The sequence below is a fragment of the Charadrius vociferus genome, unplaced genomic scaffold (assembly GCF_000708025.1).
Source record: "Charadrius vociferus isolate BGI_N301 unplaced genomic scaffold, ASM70802v2 scaffold79, whole genome shotgun sequence".
Taxonomy (NCBI): Eukaryota; Metazoa; Chordata; class Aves; order Charadriiformes; family Charadriidae; genus Charadrius; species Charadrius vociferus.
Genome location: NW_009650182.1, coordinates 94,598 through 113,102, shown reverse-complemented (window position 1 = coordinate 113,102; position 18,505 = coordinate 94,598). Strand labels below are relative to the sequence as shown.

Genomic DNA, 18,505 nt, shown 5'->3' with positions numbered 1-18,505 from the left:
GTAAGAGGAGAAGGACTCTGCTTCAACGTTTCTGCACTTTTATATGATCTTAATGTCACAGATTTGCTATAAACCTGCACAATCTGGAATGACTTGCTACCATAAAAAGGAGTCTATATACTATAACTGCTTTCTTTATGAATACTTATTACTAATCTACCAAAACCCTGATTTGCTATTAGGATCCCTGTAAAACACTGTTCGATGATGTGCAGTGTTTCCACAGGCTGCACCAGGTGGTCTGGGAGAAAGCACCAAGGCCACACACCATTGGAGTCAAGGGGAGATGCACCAACAGCAAAGCCCCTCCTGAGCTCCCCAGCACCAGAACCAGGCCCTACAGGGGATTTACGCCTGATAAAAACACCAGCACCTGAGGCAGCAGGAGGCAACATGAAACACCTGCCCAGCCTGGGTGTAGGTCCTGCCTCAACCTAATTGGCAACCATAGCCCATGTTTCAAGGGGTGGTGACGTGGGGCATCCTTCTGTTCAACAGGCTCCTGTTTGTGCTCTACACACAGCAGAAGACCGTCATTTTTAAATAACTCCTCTTCAGATCTGCACATTAAACTACTAGAACATCAGACCGTGACACTATCGTCATGAGGCTTGCTTGAATCTATGCTGCTGTTGCAATTGCCCATTGTACTTATTCCACGCTCTACACTTTCACTCTTTACAAATGAGCTAATTATTACAAAAGCTTCTTTCCTCAATGCATGCTGCATCATGTGTAAATTAATCTCCTGGAAAGCTTTGTTCCTTGGTCAAAACTAGGTTATACAGCTATTTCTTGTTAGCTGTGCAACTAGCAATTACAAGCTCCCAAAAAGTCTGCTTAGTCCAGTAATATTACAGGACAAGAAGGCATCTGAGAGATATGTTATTGTTCTCACACCTTCCCAACTTTTATTTCAATTCATATAGGCTGTACTTCAAAAGACTAATAGTTAGGTGAATATTGCATCACCGCATCCTAACTAGAGTTGAATCTAAAACACATTAGTTTGGAAATTTTTAGCGTATCGCTTTTTGTCATATTTCTGTCAGTGCTGAGAAAAAGTGGAGCTGAACCTCTGTTTTGGTTCTACATAAACACCATCTCAGGGATAAATCTATACCCCTAAGATAAATTAAAGCAACTTTAGAGCTGCTCTGCTAAACATTGTAGAGCTAAGAACTGTTCTCCTGGACTCACCCAAGTTTGTTAGAGATCAGTATACTCTGTTTTATTCATAATTTGCCATAAAAGCTCAGGAGGGAACAGTAAAAACGGGAAACTCTGGCAACCTAACTAGGACCAGCATAAAGTCTTTTCCTTCGTTTAAGAGGGATGAAATGAAGCTGAGGATTTCAGCTAGTAATAATAGGAGGCAACACAGCATAGGCGTACAATAATGATGTGCAATTTCATCAACGCAAATATTGCGTAAACAACATCACAGGAGGACAAAATGTGGAAAAATTGTGTCTTGCTATTATGCATGTGCACAAGAATTTATGAGTTGATACTTGACTTGGCACTGAATTGTTTCAGGAAGCAATTGACTAAGCTGCTGGCAGTGACCATAACATAAAGTAATTAAGTTCCAAATCCTCACAAGGGGACCAAACCAAGGATGTGACCAGGGCACACAGCTTCAAGAAAAGTGATTAAAAAAATAGAAAGTTAGTTATTAACAGCCTGAAGGAGAGGTTTAGGAAATTAAAGTTAATGGGACTGATACAGAGGCTGTTTGAAAATATCTTAGGAGAAGCAGGAGTATGTGTATGTACTCCATGCCACAAAAAAAAGAAACAAAAACCCATAAAGTAACAAAGCCTGCATGGTTAAAGATTACAGTTCAGTCAAGGTAAATATGCTTCCTTTGAAAATGCAAATGCAAACAAAAGCGAATAACTAGATCATGAACTCTGGGCAAAATAAAGAGGAGGATGAGAAAGTGGTCAAAGGAGTTAAGTTATTAATCACTGTACTTGGTTTGTGCTTGTAGCCAAACTTTTCAATGCTTCTATTGTGGACAGGTGCCAAAATGCCCCTGAATTTTCAGTAGAAATTAAATCTTCTTTAAAATTTCATACATAGAACACTGTCATAAAAAATGACATACAGGGAACTGTGTGCCTATCTTCGAAAGCAACATTAATTTCAGCACTAAGAGAGACAAGCTGAAAGCAGCGCCAAGAAACCCATATGATGACACTGTTACTGTTAAAAACCTCCTGATTAATACAATGTGGGAGAAGGGAAAGCACAGCTTCTGCTGAACTTACGCTTGTTACGATTTATTGAAGGTGTTAAAGATCTAGCAGGTCTAGTCTGTGGGTTACCCATCAGGCTCCAGGTATGTACAGAACAAGATGACATTCCCTGAACAAAGAAGTCTGTAATCTAAAATCAGAGAAATTAGGTGCAAACAGACCAAGTTGGAGCAGAGTACAATGTATCCTGGAGATATTGTTTAAACAACTTGGCAGTCACAGTGTGAGAAACTATATGTCTCAGGTCAAAAGCAAAATTCACAGCTAGAACATGCAGAACAAATGCTCGACTGGGACATCAGGGTAGTCCAGAACACTTGCTGACTGGTGCTCTCCTCTCCGTGAACATCTTTAAAAGAGGGCTGAACTGTAACATAGCTGTAAATAAAATTATTTGAATTCGATCATAAAAGGAAGGGCTGCAAAGACACCTTCCAAAATCTATTCTCTTCCCCAAAAGCCAGCCAAGTAACAGCAAAAGTAGTCTAGGCAATTGTGTGGCACACCTTCAGGTGTGCCACTCAAAAGGTAAGGAATAGTGGACTATTGAATTATTTGCAATATCTCAGGAAACACTCTCACAATTGCTGTGGCAAATCACTTGTGCCAAAGAAGTATCGACACTGGAAAGCCACACTGAAAAAGAATAATAAAACATAGCAACACATAATATTAACCAGGGTTCCGTGTACTCTTTGAACAGTCTAATCACCTGCAGTAGCTCCACTTCATGTAAGAGAAAAAACTGTTGGTCCATTGAAGAAATGAAATTAACAGCAGGAAGTACATACGTATATGGAGAGACTCAAAAGACTACAGCGACTGAGAGTAAGCCAAAAAGCAATAGGAACCATAAAAAATCCAGTTGAATGTTCCTCTTTCTGTTCTGGAAAAAGAAGCTAAGAGGCTAAAAAAAAAGAAAATAAATTTAAACTCAAGAAAAAAAAGGGAAAAACGGGTGTTGCGTCCCTCTTCTAACCAGAGATGGACCAACTCTTCAGAGAGGAGCTTCATTTCCACTGTATACCCAGTTAGGAAATGGGAAGGGGACGCAAGGAGGCTGAAAGAAAGCCAAACAGCACGGCAGTTCTCCCAGCACTCACTGGGAAGCAAGACATGGGCATAAACTATCATATGGTTAATGCAACCACAACGCCAATGTCTTTACTTGTCTTCGTTTCTGTGAAGCACACCAACCTGCAGAAAGCTTTGCAAAGCCAACCTAGACCTCTTTTGTCCAGGCCTTGAACAGAAAATGGCAATTTCTCCCCACTTGCTCACAGAGGTGGCTGACATGTGACATTAGCTTGCCTGTTTCTTAGGAAAACCATTGGCAAAACATCAAAGGGTATAGGCAAAACTGAGAATACTGTAATTTGTGTGTATTTATTTTTTCTTTCCATTTGAAAGCACAAGCACTGCTTATTTCTACTGCTCACGGAGAAGATAAAAGAAAACAGGAATTAGTCAAAAATGAACATTTTTCCAACTGTAATAAAATTATAAAGACTAAGAAAAGGAATTAAAAAGACCAGACCCCCTTGATTCCAGATTGCTGACTTTCAGTATGAACCCAATTAGTAAGAAAATTAAAAGCTACACGGTTATTACTGTGTAATTCATAGGTCAGGCTCTTCACTGTGCTCAGTTTCTGCTCAGTGTGTGAAGCAAGCAGCACCACAGAGCAGGTGACTGTTCTCTGATACCACGTCTGGCCCCAGCAAAGAGGGCTGAAGTGCCCTGGGTCTGCCCTTACCTGTGCTAACAGGAACAAACATACATTCAAGCCTTTCTTCTTCCTTCCATTGAACTATGAAGGCCAGGAAGGAAAAAGCAAGGATTTTAGTGCAGGACCCTTCATCCTGCCTTTACTCTGGATTCTTGCCAACCTGAGTTGGGTGTATGTGTCTCTGTAGTGCTTTTACAGCTCCACAGTTAGAAAGAGCGAAGCTTGGGAAAAGGACTGGCCCTTGATGAATAGCTGATGATATTACAGGCTAGTAGTGCCATCAAGAAGACAGAAAACACAAAGTGCTATGGGTTAAGTATTTAATCCTGGAAGTGTCATTTATATGACTAAGCATTTAGTATTAGCCTGTCCAATTCCACCAAGTGTTGGCTGCGATTTGTTGTCCTGGATTTAAAACCAGACTGTTCATATGTAGAAGGATTTAAATCATTGATTTAATTTTCAACAATAAATTCTCTAATGAAGGCAGAATAAAAAAAACATACATTCCCTGCCAATTTACTAAGTTTTATTAATAACTGATTTGAATCACATGGTTCTCTGTGTTCCAAAGCTAAGGGTGTCTCTAAAGAGATGAGAATCTGCAGCTGCATATTATCTTCTTAAGTCATAATCTTGACTGTTCTCCAGTGAGCAGTTGCTCTTCCATACTGCACTCCTCTAGGGAACTCAGTCATTTTTCTCATGTAATGTTGGCTAAACTTCCATTAAAATACTAAACTCTTGTTATGCATCTCCAACACTCTTCTCTTGAATTGCAAGTTTGCAGATTGCCTAATGTTATTATACTTTTCCCCTCTCCCATAGTTCCATAACTCTGCAAAATTTGTTAAACTCTAACTGTTCCCCAGTCCAGTTCATTACATGACTTAATGCTGGCACAGTGAGAAGGCAGGAATGACCAGTGAGACTATCCCATCGGCAACAGTGTGGCCTACGGACTAGGGCATCAGATAGCCCTGTGGTTAAATTGCCAAACTGGGATTTACAACCTACGTTAGGTATTTTGGTACTACAGTGTCTGAAAGTCTTACTAGAATTCAAGCATCTAGGAATCATAAATCAGTTCTCCATCAGTTCTGAAAAAGGCATCAACTGTGACCACAGCCAAACAATTTAATCCATTTGAACTTGTTTTCTACCAGTTCATTGGCAATAGCAGAACTTGTCTTCCTCGCACTGATGTCCTAAGGATTACATTATTTGTGCTTGTGAAGCACTCAGGAATGACGGCAAATACTTGTGCAAGCCTTCAAAGGTTTTCAGCTCTTAGATGATCTCTAAGTTTCATCCTTTACCTCTTAAAAGCCATGTGTGCACCGTTAGCACAAGAACACAATATTTTGGGTTTAGCATCAGAAAGCTATTATCTCCCTCTTACAGAGTATTCACTCATGCACTGGGGCCAACCCAGGAACTGGTCCTGACATAAGCATGCAGCATGGAAAGGGAGGAAATAAGGAATCGTCTTTCCCAGCTTCTTCCACAAGTGACAGATATTAGATAGAAAAACAGTTAGGCCTAGTGGTTAGGGCAAAGCGACAAGGAAAACCAAACAGGAAAACCAAGGCACCAGGAAACTGAGGCAAGAGGTGAGCAGATTGCCAGCAATCATCACCGCAGAAATTAGAAAATTATGTAAAACTGAAGCAAATCACACCAAGGGCAGACAGCCAAGAAAAACGGCAAGGAAGAGACTGGAGCAGCCATGTTGTTGTGCTCAAACTTGGGCTTAAATCCTCTTCAGATGTCCCATCTTCTAAGTGACTACACAAGGTGTTCTCCCACAGCGGAATGAAAACATAAGTAACCGTCTTGTTAGAGTTGGGAATGGGGTTCGCAATAAGGCATGTCACAATAGCAGCCTCTGTATTCATGAGTACAAGCACCGTCACCAAGACAATTATGTGAGAAAGCAGAGTACGGAGAAAGCAAAGCCACATTTCTGCTCAAGGAGCGGAAAAGATTCACATCTTTTTAGAAAGTGTCAGAGGCTATATTGTTTCCACCACAGACAGGGATGGCGAAGAGCTATTTTGTTCAAGGTTACACGTCTGCCTCCATGAGGATGCAGAGCCACCAAACCCATTAGTACAGGCTGCGACTGAACATTGCATCTTAGCCCAGCACAACTGCAAGAAAATTTTTTTGTAAAACATCTGTTATAGGTGAAATGCAAAGACAGTCCTCAACTTCTGGCAGAAGTGAACAAATAAGCGGAGGTAAGATGGAACGGGGAGCCCAGGGGAGGGCTTCCCTCTTTAGTCACTCCTCATTTTCTTCTCATTCTCATTTCCTTCCCCCAACTTCTTGCCACCTGCAAAATTTCTCCTTAGAAGAGTTTTTCCTATTCTGCTCAGTCATTTGTAGTTTGGACCATTTACTTCTTAAAAGGATACTCCATCATGGTAGAAGTTACAAATCACAGGCTATTGCAACTGCCTCCTCAATTTTAGGTGCATATGAGCCACAATGTTTCTCCCCACGTGAATGGCAGTAAATAAGAGAACTCTTTTAAGGGAGACAAAGTGATAAAGAAGCTTCGGTATAGACTATTAACGCCATTGTTCCTAGACCTGCAGTCTAGCAGCTTATATGTCTTCCCCAATCCAATAAATAAATTGCAGATTTTGCAGAGAAGGAAAATCACATTTGCTACCTCTGAAGAAGTGTACAGTTCTTCCACGCAGCTTAACTGAGCATTTCTCAGGCAAAGCTGAAAAGCATGCTTGTGCTAGCACATCAGCCCATTTTTACACCTGCTTTTTTCACAAATCCACAATACAAAGCACACAGATATATTCCCTGAAAAAGTCAAACTATATGTGACTGAGAAAAACAAGGGCCAATCCAAGCTCATATTGACAAATTACCTAGAAACAAAGTATACTTCAGAGACTGCATGGGCCTATTTAGGTCAAATTAACCTTCAACCACAATAAAAATATAATACTGAAAGAGCTTAGCAACTAACAATCTCAAGAGTCATAAGCTGCTCATGTGTGCTTTTACAATGATGGTTATTTTATTTTTATCTTGTTGGTTTACTGTTTCCCAGTATACTGGGAGGGGACGGAGAACTCCCAGGTTTGTACCACTACAAAAAAAACCAAACAGAAGTCGCACCAATTAGGGGGCCACAGAGTATATGGTCTACAGAAAAATGCAGAAAAACACCTGTGCATACAGGGTTAGGATCCCACATAATACAACAGCCCTAGAATTGGTGCTAGGACCAATTTTGCCCTTGGAATTCTGTGAAAAGCTAAGTATTATTGTTATGTTCGTAAATGTCTTCTACATAATGTGTAAAAGAATCTGTTTCTGTATAAATCAGTGCCAATTTGGAAAACAAAACTGAAAACATCTGCTTAGACATTGGCCTGATTTTCTTGTGTTTTTCCACCATTCTGTCCTCAGAAATTAGATAATGTCCAATGGGCAGATCTACTTTAAACTGTTATTAATCTGTCATTCGTAACCTGTCAAGGATAGAGCTATTAAATGAATGTCACTGTTTTCTTCTAAGACGCACTGTTTTAATCATGGCTCACAGTATTCATCTGCAATGATTCCAAAATTTAGGAAACCAGCCAAGCCTTTGAGTAACAAGTTAATCGTCCACCAGAAAACTTGGACAATTTCTAAGCAGAGTTCCAGACCTCAGCATGAAGCTAAGTAAACCCTTCTGGAATCTGTTCTTTTTGCCTCATGTTAAATTCATGACTGCCTAAGCAAAATATTCTTCATTCATAGCTCTTGTGCTACCAAAGCGAGTGGAATGAATTAATTTTTTTTTTTTTCACAAGCAGGTAATCAATGCAATCAGCTAAGGCAACAGTATTTAGTGCTTGATTTAAAACCTTTTCTTTTAGGGTTTATGACTGGGATCATAGTCCCATTAAAGCTACTGGCAAAAATCCACAGATAACAGAATTGAGCTCACGTATTAGAAACTACTCTCATTGTGGATTAAATCCTGCTTGCCATTCACATCTACCCAGTCCCACTGCAATTTGTAAGTCTCTACGTAAAGAGGGAGAGATACACTTGCATGCACACCATCTCCCAGGCCTTCTATTACAATTACAAATACTCTGTTTTATTTTTTTAACCCAAATAATTTGCTAACAAGATAATAAGAAACTGATTAAAACAGCAAGATTAAATAACGTTTGCAAAGAATATTACAGGTTGGCAAAGAATAAATTTCCGTGTTAAAAGCATGACACCTCCTCTCAAGAAATGCCAGAAAGGGGATGCACAGTATGCAGGTATCTGATTTCAGAGCCAGGCACAGAGAAATCCCCACACCAAAGACTGTAAAGACTTAGGTAGGCAAGTGTAATGTTTAACGGCCTAGCCTGAAGCCCTAAAGCTGTAACGTTGTTTGATGATCCTTAGGCAGGCATCATTTCATGTGAACAAAGGAAAACTTAATGGTTTAAATCAGACCAAGGACAGGATATGTTTTTTGCATGATATTTGACTTCATTGCAGCAGGTATTTCACTAACTCTGAAAGAGTCTACAGAATGAATTAGTCTGCCCTTCATTACACAACAGAGAGGAACATATTTTTTTCCTGTATAGAACTGATTCTGGTCCTTCAGGCAACTGTATTTTCTTCTATTCCACTCAAAAACTGTAGGACGGACAATAATAGTTATTAATCTTCATGCACATCATGGAAACATTTTTTAAATGATTTTTTGCCAATCCTCTTCTACTGAGAGCTTTCACATGGTTCACAGCTAATATAATCCTACATTTTAAAAAGGACAGATTACAGAGAATTATCCTCCTGGTCACATTACAAGTGGTGAAAGGAACCTTTTTATTTTCTCAGATAGAGTTTTATTTCGGAACAGCGGCCTGGAAACAACTGTTCCCTTACGGTCAGATTGTGCCTTTGGTCACACCACCACTTAAGTAAGAGGAAGAGACACGTTTAAGGCATCATTTTCTGTTTCCCTTCACTTCAGAAGCAGTGAATTTTTTTTTAATTTTTTTTTTCATAAAGCAACATTGATACCATCATATGGTTCACTTTCTCCTGATGTCTTTCCTGTCTTTTTTGACTGTAGATTGATTTGGTCTGGTACTATAGTATGCTGCATTTATACAGCAATCGGGTACAATGGACCTCCTGTTTTAGCTGCCACTACTTTAACTTTGTTAATAACAAAAATAAATAGCAGCAATTTGCTATTCCTGTCCCCCTCTATCTCCCTGTATCAAAGGTAAGGGAAAGAGTCAGAGTTTCATTATATCTTCATTTGTTCTTCCACCTTCTCCAATCCATACTCTTGGCATGAAGAAGAGGAATAAAGATGTCAACTAGTTCCTCTCTTTCTTACACCAAAATCAGGTTCAGGTAACTCACATGTGGGTATAAGTGTGGATTTTACTGCTCTGTGGAAATGTGTACTGTAAAGCACACTCTAATCTTTGGTACCTCGTTCTATTTGCTGGCAAGAAACAGTCTTTCAATGTTAAGACCATTACTAAATATTTAGCACAAGCAGTGGCAAAAGTAACATTGGCGAAAAGGCAAAGTAACACTGTTTATGTGCAGTAGAAGCACTTGGTGAGAAAGATTTCTGGAAAAGGTCGCACAAACGTCTCCTTCCAATTTCTGGCCAAAAGGCAAGAACAGCCTTCATGGTCTGGTTTTCATGGAACAGAGAGAGGAGTATTCTACCAATACATACAGCCCTCTGCTCTTCCTTTGTTTAAAAAGACGTTACAGTATTTACCTTTGACAACTATTCATTGTTTTGTCCTGCTTTCCTGACTGATTGCAAACACAGATGTGTCAGTGAAAATGATAACACTGGCGTATTGCTGTCAACATTCTGGTTTCTTCAGTCACTTTCTAGGTGGAAAACATACCTTTACTGAACCTCATATAATAATAAAAACAACAATGAACTCAGCCTCCAAGCCACATGAACAACATTATTTAACAGTGTGAATTATTTCAAGAAGCTGTTCCAGAGGTTACATAAGTTTAGTAGTCTAACCTATTTCACCATGAACCTATATATCCTAACCATGAGCAAAGGCCCCAGCTGTCTAATAAGAAATAATAGCTTTTCACACCAAGAGACACGGGATATTACCCAACTAATACAGGATATTGCCTAATTTCTATAAAAACAGTGATGGTATCAAAGAGAAAGAGACTAAGGAAGTAACTGAAGAGTGTTCTTCCAAACTTTGAAAAATAACACTCTCTTTTAAAGTCATACTTCACAAAGATCATTACACTGATAATCTGAAGCTGTTCCACAACCATTTGGTCCAATGTAATAAACTAAAGCCTTACAGTCTTCAGTCCTAAAAAAACAGACTGCAGCACCAGTCAATAAATAGTCTTAGATAGTCATATCAGACAGATTTCTGTAGAACTGCTCAGATTTTATAATAGTGTAATGGAGGGCTGGAGATTTTATAATAGTGTAATGGGGGCTGACCTCCTGGAGAGCAGCTCTGTGGAGAGGGACCTGGGAGTCCTGGTGGACAACAGGATGACCATGAGCCAGCAATGTGCCCTGGCGGCCAAGAAGGCGAATGGCATCCTGGGGTGCATCAAGAAGAGTGTGGCCAGCAGGTCGAGGGAGGTCATCCTCCCCCTCTACTCTGCCCTGGTGAGACCGCATCTGGAGTACTGTGTCCAGTTCTGGGCTCCCCAGTTCAAGAAAGACAGGGAACTGCTGGAGAGGGTCCAGCAAAGGGCAACAAAGATGATTAGGGGACTGGAGCACCTTTCTTATGAGGAAAGGCTGAGGGACTTGGGTCTCTTTAGTCTAGAGAAAAGAAGATTGAGGGGGGATCTTATTAATACATACAAATACTTAATGGGAGGATGCCAGGGGGATGGGAGCAGTCTTTTTTCAGTGGCGCCCAGTGATAGGACGAGGGGTAATGGGCATAAACTTGAACATAGGAAGTTCCATCTTAACATGAGAAGGAACTTCTTTACTTTGAGGGTAGTGGAGCACTGGAACAGGCTGCCCAGAGAGGTGGTGGAGTCTCCCACTCTGGAGACATTCAAAACCCGCCTGGACGCTGTCCTGTGTAACGTGCTGTAGGTGACCCTGCTCTGGCAGGAGGGTTGGACTAGATGATCTCCAGAGGTCCCTTCCAACCCTAACAATTCTGTGAATTCTGTGAATTCTGTGGAATATCTAACCTGGGCCTAGTTTTTTGTGTTGTTAAGGTTCCCACTTAAACCAAGCACTCATGTTTCCATACTTCCCCTTGACTTGTCTCCCTCCCACAAAGAGACAATTTAAAACCCTTATCATTTGCTTTGTAAATCATTTCTAGTTTCTTAGGAAAACGTCCTACTAGATTTGCTTACTGGAAGAAGATCCAGACTTACGCACTTGGTGCTCAACCTATTATTAGGCATGCATTTGTGCACAAACAATTGCCAGCTTATTTTGCATTTAACACAGGACAAAAGCATAAACTACAACAGACTGCTTGTATATAGCCAAAAGAGGCACCCATCACTGTTTGTGTTCAGTAACTAACAAACTCAGTGAAAATCAAGCCAAATACGCATTCAGAATTATGGTGATTTCCAACAACTGTATAAACCAATGCTAATGTTATAAGGTAAGAAAATAAGATTTCCTGGTCCCCTCATCAAAATGATTGCTCTCCACAAAAAAAAAATAATTAAGTGGGGCAATCCCTAGAACAGAAACAGAAAATCTTCCATTCTGGAGTCTCAAGTATACTAGTTCATAAACATTAATAGTAGTCACAAGCACTTGTTTTATTATTGCTTAAGTATAGTATTTGATTTGGACAATCTGAGATGGATTTAATATAGCAGCTCTTTGTGCATATAGCAGAAGGAAATGCAGCTCATCTGTCGAACAAGCTGCCCTGCACTTTCTTGCAACATGGGGCAGAAGATGACGAACTGGCTCAGCCAATACACCTGTGTGCAACTGACCTTGAATACAAGCTATGCTGTCATTTTCTGCCAGAAGAATTAATCTGCATAAGGATCTGCTTGCAAAATTAAACATTCGCACCATATTTAAAGTGTGTTATAATTAACTTTTTTCTGCTACAAAATTTTTGCATCAGTAGTTATTTCTTGGAGATTAGAGCCCAGCTGAAAGCTGCTTAGATGCAAGACACAGGATAACACTGGCTTGCTCACCTCCAGGTGATGTTCTTCAACTGTGCCAGAATTCTGTTTGTGCAGCTGCTGTGCTGCTTTTAAAGTAGGCGAAGAATAAAATCCCTTCATGACTGATTAGGTTTGCTGTTTTGCGTCTCCGGGTCAAGTACTTTTTTCTCTGGACTGATCTGGAGTAGAGAATTCTGGGGTTTCTGCAGATTATCAATAGACTGTTCCCACATACCATCAAGACTGTTTGCGAAGTGTTCCTTAATAACCAAGGAGACAGGAGACCCTGATAGACTCCCAAGTACAGTTCTTGACATAGTTCATGTCAATATTTCGTGATCACTACATGCTGGATCAGCCTTGAGGAAAGGCACTAAGCAGAGCTGTTTCATAATGAACAAGCTACTTCCTGCCTCAGGGAAACACTGCAGTATCCTGAAGGTCCATAAAAAACATATGGTATATGTTATGCCAGGTAACCAGGATGCAACAGTGATTCCTCTGCTTTCCCTTCAGTTGATGAGCCTTCCCAATTCAAGTAATACTCCTGAATTGCCAGGATCTGCCTGAAATCAACCTGCAAAGATCTGCCTCAAATCAATCTGCAAAGCCCCTCCACTTTATAGATGGAGTTTTTTGATGGACCAATGCAAAATAGCAAACAGCAGAGACCAAGATCTGACCCACAACTCTTACAGAAAGTATCTGAACAATGCTAAGAATCAGGCTGATGGTTTAAGGCCACAAGCTTTTTACACTTGGTTCTGCACTAGGTGCTCTAACACTTACTAGATCCTTTTCTGTAAAGCAGTTCTGTTCCTGTAGTCTGGCGCTCATTAATATAATGCTACAATAACAAATTTCCTAGCACTGAACAACACAGAGAAAAAGGAAACAGAGTTTCAGGCTTGTGAGAGATAAATAAGGCAAAAATAACTCGAAAAAATCTTGAGTTTCTTTAAAACCAATAGTGGACAACAAATGAAATAAATATGGAAAGCTGAAGTCACCAAACATCAGGGTTGGCATCTGTTAAAACTAGTCTTGCAGCCCAGGGTCTAAGGGATACTCCAAGCCACTCCTTGACAAGCATAAGCAACGGGACAGTGGGAAGTAATATGATGAACGGCTGCTGGAGGACAGGAGAAATAGGTCCCAGCATTTTGAGTTGCCTAGGAGCCCCGACTGACACCCATGAACAGCTGAATTTTTTCAGACTGCATTATCACTTTTTTTTTGTGTTTCACAATTTTGTAGTTAATTGAGATACGACAGAACATACCCAAGAATATCACATAATCTTCAACTTTCGGGTATGTAAAGCTACTTCACGAACAAATTGCTCTGCACTTACTCCAGATTTACCTAAGGTGCTATTATTCACCATGGAAATATTTCCAGTGGCTAGTTCTCCCCATCTATAGCTATTAGTCAAGGTGACATAGGAAGTGTTGAAACAGCAGATCTTGTTAGAACACTAATATTATTAAGACAGAAGTTAATAATTCTGCAAGTTAACTTTATGACCAATTAATCACACAATGTGATGAGTGCTGGAGGCATTCTATTCCAGATGCATATCCTAATTTACCTGCACTAAAGCACACCTCAGCAAGATAGCTTTGTGGTTGAAATATAAAGCAATAAAATGCTGAGCTAAAAGAAACTCTCTTTTGAACTACCAGGAATTCAGGCTATGAAATAGTGTCTTCTGGATTTAGTGAGTGTTATGCAACGCAGTGTCACTCTTACCTCCATGGGAAAGGCCTTAAAATTAACCGTGTGTTCAGAACCACGCTGGTTTTCTCTTCCCCAGTGAAATCGAACATCATGCAGTTCAAACTCATGTCCTCGAGGTAATGGCCCCCCTATTAACACTGGAAAAGAAGACAAACGGTAAGGAACTTGGCTTTCGAAGCAGACAAGCCACTGAATATATTCTCCAAATACAATGGGGATATTGTTGCAAGCTTCTTTATTACCAGTGGTACTAGAGAGGAGAAGAGTAAAGTTGACAAGACTTGACATCTTTACTTTTGAAGCACTGTGCAAGTACAAAACACAAATTCAGGCAGTTACGAACAACAGTGAAATTGCTGTCATGCTGCAGTCCTTGTTTTAGGAGGCAGAACAGCTGGTCAAAATGCAAAATAAGAACATTGTACCTTTATCAGCCCAAAGAGTGAATACGTTTATTGCTCTTATCAAGACAGTAGCTGTGTGCTCTAAACAGATGGCGGGGTTCTGAACTGAACTGGTAACTACCTCCAATTTGTCCAAATGCTTACTCTCCATCCTATATTTGCTATGAGTCACAGAAACTGATAGAAAACTTCAGATTGCCAATACCTTGCTAGGTAAAGGAGTTCAGCCATATACCATCTGTCAGGCTTCTGAGATACAGAAGGCCTCCATAATGAAATATAATCAAACCTACACACAGGAGGAACAACATACCTCATTTACTTACAAACACCATCTAGGCAGCCGTGGCTGTTTTATTACTTCAGTTTTTTAAACATTTGGAATTCCTTAAAAGTATCTATCCACAATTTTAACACACACACACACACACACACAAATATTACATAATAGCTCAGTATTTTCGCATTAATAGAGACTTCCACCACAAGTAGTAAAAGCAAGCAATTGTACCTTGTGAGTCCCAGTCTATTTTGGAATTAATCAATGGAAACATTTTGCCCAGAGATTTGTGAATCTGCTTCAGATCCAATATTACTCCACAAGCTGTAGGTAACTTTGCACTGAAATCACTGAATATTGGCTTCTAGGCAGGGCTGGATTTTACTTAAGGGCATTCACAGTCTTCCCCAGAATCCATCAAATTCTAGCTTATGTTTCGTAGACTTTGAATGAACCTTTTACAATCTCTGGCAATTGATAAGATTATTTAATTGCATAACCTACAGCTTTAGGGAATTAAAGTTCCATAATATAAAGATATTGTGACACATAAACTAAATGGCCTAGTTTGGAGCATAAGACGTAGTGTAAGACTGAAACATAATGTAGCAATTGAATCATACTGCAACTGTACAAACACAAAAATAAAAGTACAGAACTATAAGAAACCTGAAAGAAAACTGATCAGTTATGGTTTTGATAAGCAATTACACTGGAGAAAAAAGTAAAATATTCTGATTAACCCTCCTTTAATAATTCTTCATAACTAATCTAAGAGCCATTAGGGTTTCTACAATTAAATTTCCTAAATGTAGTTACAGATTCAGATTTGCTTCTTAAACTTCCTTTATCTATATTCTACCTACACCTATATCCTATAGGGAAAATGTATAAATCTGGTGAATATTAGGGGAAACAACCAATTAAAGTATCCAGGGAAATCTGGACAACTATAAAGAAACATGATACTTAATTAGTGCCATTTCTTAGGAAAATGATGCATTTTCTCTGTTTTAAAATATTGCTCCTAGAGAAAGTGTAACTAGAACAAATGTTCTCTATACGATGCAGCTCTGGATCTGCAGGAGCTTCAAAGAGTTTATTTATGAAGCTTAAGTTATAACACTGATCCCATGATAAAAATATTTCAATGCATGAAGCATGTTTATTTTTCCTTTGCCTTTCATCAAATCTTGATCTTTGTCAATGCATGAAATGTGTAACTTCGCTTTGCCTTTCAGCAATTTTTGATCCTCATTAGAAAATGATTCTGAAACCATCATCCACTGTGCAATCCACTGCTGGCTTAAGAGAAGTCTCTCTGTTAGCAGGATATCCTCTAAAGCGTTTTTCAATATACAGTTCCATTACACAGTTGGTCATGCTTCTTCCACCTAATGCATAACACATGTAAAATGATCAAACTGGAAGCAGCCTGTGAAAATGTTTGCAATTAAATAACACAAAGGATTTGGGAACTCCAGATGGACTGCGTGTCTTGAGTTAAAGGATAAAATCAATCACCAGTAATGACAAATTGATTTTTAATATGTATCTTAATCAGTTTACTTTTTTCCACAAAGACGTTTTCCTTTGACTGTTAACATTACAGTAGATGAGGATCTCTTGCACATTAATTGGACAGAGTTTCAAAAACATTTAGTGCTCAACAGTTCCCATTAAAATAATCTGGCTAAATGGATTTGTCATCAGAGATCCCCTGTGAGGAAAAGAAGCTGCAGGAGTTTCCGCAATCCCTGAAAATTGGCCAGAATACTAGGTCAAACACAGCTCATTAACTCTTTTCTCCTCTTGGTAGGGATAACAAATGTAGTCTTCCCCCACCCAAAAATGGAAAAATTACCCCCAGTTTACAAATGAAGAATAGGAAATTATGTAACATGAAATCTAAGGAAAAGCTGAAACTAAAACAAGATTTTCTAAATTGTAATTCCAAACCTCGGTCATAAACTTTTATTCTGTTTCACATTTTGTCATATTTCAAGATTCATCAGTCCGGCATCACACTACATTTAAGGTAAAAAGAAGTCTTTCCTTCTCCTAAGCCTCTAATGGTTTTGAACACGCATTTAGGTGCGTTGGCCCCATCTTATTAATCATTTCTGCTAAGTTACAAACTTCTCTTGGGAAAGGTAGGGTTGAAGCAGTTACATTTCGGCATGCGAGCGATGATGTCGTTTGTGGCCACTCTCACGTCCTCCACAGGAGAATTCAAGAACCTTCCTGATCCTGCAGAGAGAACCGTACTCCTTGGGAAAAGAGCTCTGCTTCTGATGAAGGCAGTAAAACTGACTGGAAGCACAAAATTTATATTCTATGGGAAATCTGCAAATTCTGTGGAAAGAAATGTTCTGTGTCGCAATAATACATGGAATTTATCATGGAAAGGAAACTACAAAGGAAAACATCATTATTAAAATAACAAACCCTTTATTTTTAAAAAATTCAGTATAAAACTGAACTGACTCCCTCATTCCCAGCACAGCTGTAGCTCCCAGCACTACTGGGATCTCAGACGGAAACAAAAGTTGGAATGTCTCATGGTTTGACAATGTTCAGCCGTTTAAATGCCCCCAACAGGCTGTTACTAGATAAGATTGGTTAGAATAATTTGGATGCTCTTCCAAACAGATGGTAAGAACTACCACAGTGCTGGAAAGCACAAAAGACTTTTTTTCTTCCTACTTTCTTGACAGTTGTCTCCTTCATACAGAATAGTTTATCCAGATAAATCATAGAATCATAGAACGGTTTAGGTTGGAAGGGACCTTGAAGATCATTGAGTTCCAATCCCCCTGCCATGGGCAGGGACACCTCCCACTAGACCAGGTTGCTCAAAGCCCATCCAGCCTGGCCTTGAATACCTCCAGGGATGGGGCACCCACTTCTCTGGGCAACCTGTTCCAGTGCCTCACCACCCTCAAAGTGAAAAATTTCTTCCTAATATCTAATCTAAACCTACCTTCTTCCACTTTGAAGCCATTCCCCCTCCTCCTATGATAGGTCTAAATGAGATACTGCAGTTTCACTTAAGTTGAAATTGCTTCTTTCATTATTTTCTTCTAATTCTTATTTGATGAATGACACCAAAACACCCTTTAAGAAATGGTGACTGCTTTGCTACCTGCTCTTCATTAATATTGTACGCATGTATAACTGGAGCATCTATCTTAAGCTGCCCAAGTCTGCAGTTAGTATTCACAGCCCACTCAAACTAATGGAAAAAGCTCTTCTAACTCACATAGCCTTTTGACCAAGGACAAATTTTGCCAGCTGTACAAAACAGTTTGGCATCACACTGCCTTAGCCATAGCCTGGCCTGCTTCTGAAGGCGGACGACCGCTAATGCCAGCGCATCAGACGACACCGCCACAAATGGAAATCCTGGACAGGCTCTGAAGGGATCCGACTGACCATCCAGTTTGGCGTCGCGAGTTGCAGCTCCCGTGGCAGAGCCTGCTCCTCTCCCCGCCGCCCGAAGCCAAGAGCAAGGCTCCCACCGGGCTGCAGGACCACAACCCCCCGCCCCCGCCGCTCCTGCCCCGCGGCGCCCGCGTACAGCCCGGCTTCGGGCACCACAGGCGCCCGCGGGCAACGCAAAGGCCGCCTTTCAGCCTACCTGATTTCGACTTCAGGGCGATCTGAATCGAATGCCCGTCGTTGACCACCTCGCAGTCACGACACACGACGTAGTTTGGCGACAAGCGCACTTCCAGGAGCGAGGGGTCGTATTTAGCTTCTCTGGAGTTCAAGTTAATGGGCGACTGGTACTCCCCGTTCGCGTCCGGAAAAATCAGCCCCCACTCCACTCCTGAGGCACAAGGGAGAGCCGTTACGGGGAGATCCGGCACCGCACGGCGGCTTCCCGGCCCGGCCAGACCCCCCCACC

At 40.4% G+C, this 18,505-nt stretch overlaps 1 protein-coding gene across 1 annotated transcript in view; it reads right to left on the bottom strand.

The window, feature by feature from the left end:
- The window catches only part of CA8 (carbonic anhydrase VIII), a gene marked incomplete at its 5' end in the record, with an annotated part of 50,515 nt that extends 32,088 nt beyond the window's left edge, over window positions 1-18,427 (bottom strand). Inside the window, 2 exons of the mRNA XM_009892784.1 lie at window positions 13,924-14,048; window positions 18,236-18,427. Of these exons, the coding sequence (XP_009891086.1) occupies window positions 13,924-14,048; window positions 18,236-18,427 (317 nt within the window). The remainder of the gene's footprint in view (window positions 1-13,923; window positions 14,049-18,235) is intronic.
- Between the last annotated feature and the right edge of the window lie 78 nt (window positions 18,428-18,505).